The 6,622-nt window shown below is 43.9% G+C and overlaps 1 protein-coding gene across 2 annotated transcripts; it reads left to right on the top strand.

Annotated features, from left to right (window-relative positions):
- Positions 1-310: 310 nt before the first annotated feature.
- LOC121833437 (piggyBac transposable element-derived protein 4-like) lies at positions 311-2,724 on the top strand. Of its 2 annotated transcripts, none has more exons than XM_042286730.1 (2): positions 311-348; positions 767-2,724. In XM_042286730.1, the coding sequence occupies exon 2, from the start codon at positions 1,056-1,058 to the stop codon at positions 1,833-1,835; it is 780 nt and encodes a 259-aa protein (XP_042142664.1). In that variant the 5' UTR covers positions 311-348; positions 767-1,055; the 3' UTR covers positions 1,836-2,724. The 2 variants fall into 2 exon arrangements, with proteins under 2 accessions (XP_042142664.1, XP_042142663.1); XM_042286729.1 differs by having other exon boundaries at positions 327-394.
- The last annotated feature ends 3,898 nt before the right edge of the window (positions 2,725-6,622 follow it).

Raw genomic sequence — 6,622 nt, 5'->3', positions numbered from 1 at the left:
CTTGAGTAAGCCACCAACTCCGTCGCATGAGTTCCTGACGTGGCCGGATGCTGAGAACAACCATTCTGTCCTATCAGAGCCGCGGAGCTTGAACTGGTATAAGCTTTTTAGTGAGATACAGCTCGGTCAGACACATAGGTGACGCTTAACCCTACAATGCATAGTGTATATCATATGATACACTTCTGTAAAAAGCAATCCCAGAGAAATCCGACTAAATTCAAAGCGAATGCATGCTGTATAGCATCCGATGCATGTTTCGCGCCGCCTGTCTGAAAACGACTACGCTAGATGGAGCCACTTCCTCGGTCGGCGCTCAGGTGCAGCGCTTCTTGACATCAGCAACACGTGAGTGGAAACACGAACTTCATTGTAAAGATTATTACTGTGCCAGGTAAGAAATACCTTATTCCAAATTATGCTGTGACTTCTAATACCTTCTTGTGTCTTGACAAGCTGTAACTCTGAGCAATTTGATTCTGGAAAGATTTAGCTTGAAAACAAACATGTGTATCTGATACGATAGATACACTATGCATTTGAAGCTTGATTTGGGCTCCGGGAAGCCTTCGTGCACAACATGTTTTCAGAGGCTTTGACGATGGATTTCAGTATTTTCCGATTTAGAGAATACCAATACGATATTGCGGACTCTATTTCCTAGAAATTCCGAAGTTTTTATTCTAAAATATTGCCAAGCAACCGAAAATGCCGCATTCCAAACAGTTTGAAAATATATATATTTTTTTAGTGTTTTTGTGTACAGCTCGTCAATGGCGACACATCTGACTTATGAAGAGATTCAGGGGATTTTGTTTCCCTTAGAAAGCGAGGCAAGCTCCGATGAAGAGGATGAAAATGTCCCGGACTTTGAAGCAGAAGGGATCGTGGATGACTAAGAAAGCGAAGATAGTACGCCCGATGTACCTTCTACAACAGCAACACTCACCAAGTCTAAAGGCCAAGCTGTCAATTGGAAAAAACAGTGCTTCAATCTACCCCCAGAGAAAACCACGTTTCGTGGTACGACAACTTTGCCTCCCTCGATACAGGTGATGGAGTCACCATTCCAATTTTTTAAGTACTTTTTCACCAATGAACTGATCGATTTTATAGCAAAGCAATCATACCAGTACAGTGTTCAGACAAACCCTGATAGACCAGTCGTGGTAACTTCGGCAGCCGTCAAGAAGTATGTTGGAATTTGCATATTCACGTCGCTCGTTCATGTCCCGAACATTAGAGATTACTGGGACCTGGTCCTCGGTAACACCAGCATATCGTCTGTGATGTCTGTAAACCAGTTCGAAAAAATTAGAAGGTACTTGAACCTTTGTAACAATGCGGAAATGTTGACAGACAATACAACAGGTTATCGGCTCTTCAAGTTAAGACCAGTGTTTGAAGCACTACGGGCAAAGTTTCTGTCGGTGCCAATGGAAGAATGCCTTGCATTAGATGAACAGATGTGCTCGACGAAAGCTCGCCATTACCTAAAGCAGTACATGCCTAATAAACTTCACAAGGGGGGTTATAAGTTCTTTGTGCTAAGCGGTGTCTCCGGCTATGCCTATGATATAGAGATTTACACTGGGCAAGAAAACGATCCTTCGAAAAGGAAAGCAGGAGAACCGGATTGGGGAACTACGGTGAATGTTGTTGTGAGACTGATGCGACACATTCCTAAAAATGCGAGATACAAACTCTATTTCGATAACTACTATATATGTCCCAAGATTATGGTTCACCTAGCAGAGCAAGGAATTCTGTCTCTTAACCGTGCGAACGAATCGAGTAAAGGACTGCAAACTCCTAACAGAGCAAGAACTCAATAAGGCAGAGAGGGGAACTACTGCAGAAAAGCGTGGCACGAATTGACGGCATTGACGTTACAGCTGTTGTGTGGATGGACAACAAGACTGTAACCCTGCTTTTGACGTTTCTAGGCTCAGAATCCAAACAGTCCGTGCAAAGGTATGATCGAAGGCTGAAGACCGAGATTGACTTTGAAAGCCCAAATATCGTTCTCCAATATAATCAACACATAGGTGGTGTGGACATGTTAGACGGTCTGATGGGCAGGTACAAGATTACCATGCACTCGAGGAAGTCGTACTTCCGACTTTTTTTTTATCATCTTGTAGACTTGACAGTGGTACATGTATGGTTTATCTACCGTCGACAGAAAGGGAATGCCGCATTTCCATTGGCAAAATTTCGGAAGGAAGTCTCGGAGTGCCTGTGCAGACTTGGCACCATAGTCACCAAAAGAGGACGGCCATCTGAAGTTCAGTGGCAGCTCAAAGCAGAGAAGCGAAAGACATCTGCAGCAGTCCTTCCACCATAAGATGTTCGACTCGACCAGTTGAGTCACTGGCCTCAATGGACCGCTACCAGGCAACGCTGTAAGCTTCCAGGGTGTGCATCCCTCACGTTTGTAAACTGCGAGAAATGTGCAGTAGCTCTGTGCTTGAACAAAGCCAAGAACTGCTTTCACCGCTTCCACAACCCATAAGGCGCCAATGCATCTTGTATCACATATGATAAATAAAGTATTTTTTGGTTTGTTTTCGAATACAAAAATTGAATAAAAATTTTTAAACTATTTTAATAACATGTTGTTACTGCGGCGAACACGCACAAATTTTTCGAATAAAAAAAAGCCATGCAATGTAGGGTTCAATAAACACGTTCATTGTCTTCCAGGCATACTTAATCCTTCGAATTGCCAGCGGTGCGCGTGACGAGTCGTGGCAGAACCCTTCAGACACGACGCCGAAACTCCGGCGACTTAGAGCTGTTGATGCAACGCACGTGAAAATCGAAAGCTGTTGTTTGTGCCAATGGTACTCTTGAACTTCATTCGTTATTGAAGCGGTCCAATTCTCGGCAAAGATCAAAACGAACCACAAAGCGCTTCTTAGCTACTTCGCATTTCACGACCCAAATTTTATTTCTTTGAAGTTTCTGAATGTAATCATGAGTAATGAACCAAATGGTTTAATTGTCCATTTCTTCAAGAAAGACATGTGGCTGAGTTATCTTCTCGGTTAGGTCTCCTTTCTCCCACACGCAGATTGTTACTTGCTCCTCTTCAACATGTTCTAAAAGTTCTAACGTAAGATTACGGGTGTTCGGCATTCCTTGCATTCGCATCCCAAACAAGCGCGTGTCGGATCAGAAACAAAGGCACCTGGACGTCAGCTCCTGCTTAGTGATTGCTTCTTCGAGCAAGGGGTTCGGGACAGAAAAGTAAAGTTCACAATTCGTGAAGCACAAGCAGGCGCATACTGTTTGTTGCGGATTCACCTTCACCCACTTCGGACGGAGCGAGTGAAATTTCGTTATGCCTAATTTAGCCCCTGGGTTGGCTTTCTTGAGCATTAGGTACGTCTCCCAAATAGACGTCGTCATGAATCTCCTGATGACTACTTCTCGCGTTAAAAACAAATACCTCCGACTTGCATAACAATGCCAACAATTTATAAGACGTTTCGCCCGGTTAGACTTGAAATCGAAACTAATATTGTCGCCTGCTATCAGTGCCTTGGCGCCATGTTGGAGGCATTCCGCTTTTACTGTGGCATCAGTAGTGCCATAGAGTCAGAGCCTTTGTATAACCGCATTTCAGAATAATCTCTTCTCCAAGTAAATCGCAAAAAGGTTCCTCACCTGACACAAAGATGCAGTCCACAAACCCATAGTTGGGGTACGAAGCTTGTCTGTCTTGATTATATATTTAATATAATATTCTAGAGCGAAAGGTCCCATGCATTTGGCCGCTACCGAACGATGGAACACAGAAACGGGCATCGGTGGTCTCAGTTGGCGGTCTTGATGAGCCCATATCACTGTCGACGTCTTAATATGCACAAAGCAGCAGCAGAATATCACCTGCAAGGTCTGCACCTTATTTTATCTCTTACTCTGGAGAAAACACCAAAATCGAGCATTGACAAAATTTAAAAAAGTTGAGAACCGCTCTAGCAACTTCAAATTGTCACGGCAAGACGAGCCCGACTAAATTAGCCTATTCCAACATGCATCCAATATTAACCCAATTGTATTGTCAGGCTAACATTAAAAGTATATGCCAATGTGGGCTTGCGATGTCGATGAGCCAGTGGTACTAACGGGCCAACATTGCCCATTATAAGCTCGTGTTTATCCAGCATTGGCAAGCCAATGGTAAAGACAACTCAACAAAGGCCATTTTATGACAGTCGCTATCAAATATTGGGAGGTCGATTTGTAGTGACAGGCCAATGTTGATCATATTATTCCAGTGTTCATCCAGTGTTAGCAAAGCAAGGGTACTCAGGGCCCACATTAATCGTTTTAGGCCAGCACTCATCAAATATTTGCTAGCCAATAAAACTGTCAGGCCAAGATTGCCCATTTTATTCCTGAATATTCATCCAATCTTTGCAAGCTAATGGAACTTAGCGGCTAGAGTGCTGGTTTTATGCCAGTATTCATCCAATATTTGAAAGACAATGGAACAGACCAGTGTTGCGGAATGAGCACCTCCATTCCACTTGGTGCAATTCCATTTCAGGGAGTTTCCGATAATTCCATTCCTTCGAACTTCTTAGAATGGAGACACTGGGCCCATATCTACCGAAAAAAAAAGTACAATCTAGGTTAGGAAACACAAAATCTAACAGTTGTTTTTTTTTTTTTTTTGAAACCTAAAATTCAGATATATTTTCTCTTACTGTCTTTTGTTTTGGTAGAAATTCCCGCTCCTGGAACGGCTGAACTCCACCATTCCATTCCTCTAAATCATAAAGGTGAAAAGATGCTAATTGTCATCCACATTGTGTTAACAAAAAAAGCAGCATAAAGCTGCTAACTTTATCAAACGCAAAGACGACTGCAAATGTTTGCAAAAGCATCCTTAAGGCACTTATTCTGCAAAGCTGAAGGGCGGTTGCACGAAGCGCTTCGTGGCAACCTTTTTTCAGTGCTGCCATCGATCGCACGATCAAGTGTAAAAGGCTTCCGAGTCCCAACAGGGGCCAAAAATTAAAACCTCCACAGATACATGGTTAGCGTCGTGTTTGTTTGATAGGCCTTAGAGGTGCCTAATTTGGACATGGCGCAAGAAGAAGCTATCTTGCTCTCTGCTTCGAATACTATGCAATAGCACCGCTAGTGCGCTGTGAGAAGCGACACCGCGTATACCTGCCCCAAATCTCCATGCACTCCGGCAAGAACAGAAAACCACCGACAAGGTGCAATCGGTATACGACGCCAGCACAAGGGACTGTACCACCATATATTAGTTAACCTGCTTCAAAAACGTCAGCTTTTTACATTTGCTGCACATTCATTTCATTACTTTTTATTTGTGCTCCACGCTAACAGAAGATTGGTTGGGTTAAAAGGCGGGAGTCGAATCGGCATTTATTCCAGTTCAGTTCGGGTTTGGGTTGCTTTGCATTTCGTTTCCGTTCCGTTCTGGTTCAGGGCGCTTGAGAACTGACGATTCAGTTACCTCTTCCACCAAGCGCAAACCAGTTCAAAGCGATTTTTGAAAAAAAATTTCACAACTCCCAGTCGTTAAGAATAGTAGAGGCTCATCCAGAACTCATCAACATTGAAACAGCGAAATTATAGCCACGCCGCACGCCCGAACGAACAGCTCGAAAGACTGAGTTGAAGAGGAGAAAGAAAGTTAGGGCAAGTCGAAAGACGATCAAAACAAAAAAAAAGGTAATAAAAATACGGCAGGAAACTTGTTGCTTCTAAAAAACGCACTCACACATTTTTTTTTTTTTTTTTTCATACAGCGCCGGTTCTGGGCGACCGGCGTCCCGGCGACCGACGCCGCAGTCTCGCACTCGTCGCGGCTTCACCTCTAGGTGCCTCCAGATTTCGTCACCGCAAAACAAACGCGCCGACAGCCGTAATTTCTTTTCTTTTTTTTTATTTGTATTTTGATGTTTATATTTGCGTTCCTCTTCCTTGAATAATATTGTTGAACAACAAAGAAACACATTCGCACACACGCATACACAAACACCAAAATACTTCTTTAGCCTTTCTGCATATTCAGATATACTCCGTTTCACCTTACGATGTGCCACCATGGACGCAATAAGCTACACAAGCTAGTCCGAAGTTTGTAGCTTGTCTCGTGACTTCACGCTCCCCGCGTCGCTCCGCACAACCTGAAGGGCACATCACGCCCTCCGAGCTATGAATTGCCTCCGGTGACGCGTAGCGTCCTTTGCTGTCCATCGTAAGCTGAAACAAAGTATAGAAGTGTACAGGCCGGTTCTCACATGCAGTGAAGCGCTAATGAAGCGCTATTCACGCGTCGTCAGCTATTTATCGACTGCTATGAGCAACAGTTTTGACGGTGCGATACAAAGTTGGTGAACTCTCCCGTCAGCATTCGCTGCATGCGTAAACAGGCCTTATGCCTCCCCGCCAACACCAGTTCGTGCTGCACATAAAGGTAAAGAAGTATACGCATTTGTTTTATTATTACTGAGCTGTCTCTATGTCGTTGCTGCCGTGTTAGTCGAAACTGACCCGCTGACGTCACCCTCGCGAATATTTAATTAACTTCTCGCCGCCACCCGCAAGAAAACGAACCCTCATTTTATTGTGC

This window comes from Ixodes scapularis, unplaced genomic scaffold (assembly GCF_016920785.2).
Source record: "Ixodes scapularis isolate PalLabHiFi unplaced genomic scaffold, ASM1692078v2 PGA_scaffold8__174_contigs__length_109621045, whole genome shotgun sequence".
Classification (NCBI taxonomy): Eukaryota; Metazoa; Arthropoda; class Arachnida; order Ixodida; family Ixodidae; genus Ixodes; species Ixodes scapularis.
Note: the sequence above shows the minus strand (reverse complement) of the source record. Positions and strands in the feature narration are given on the sequence as shown.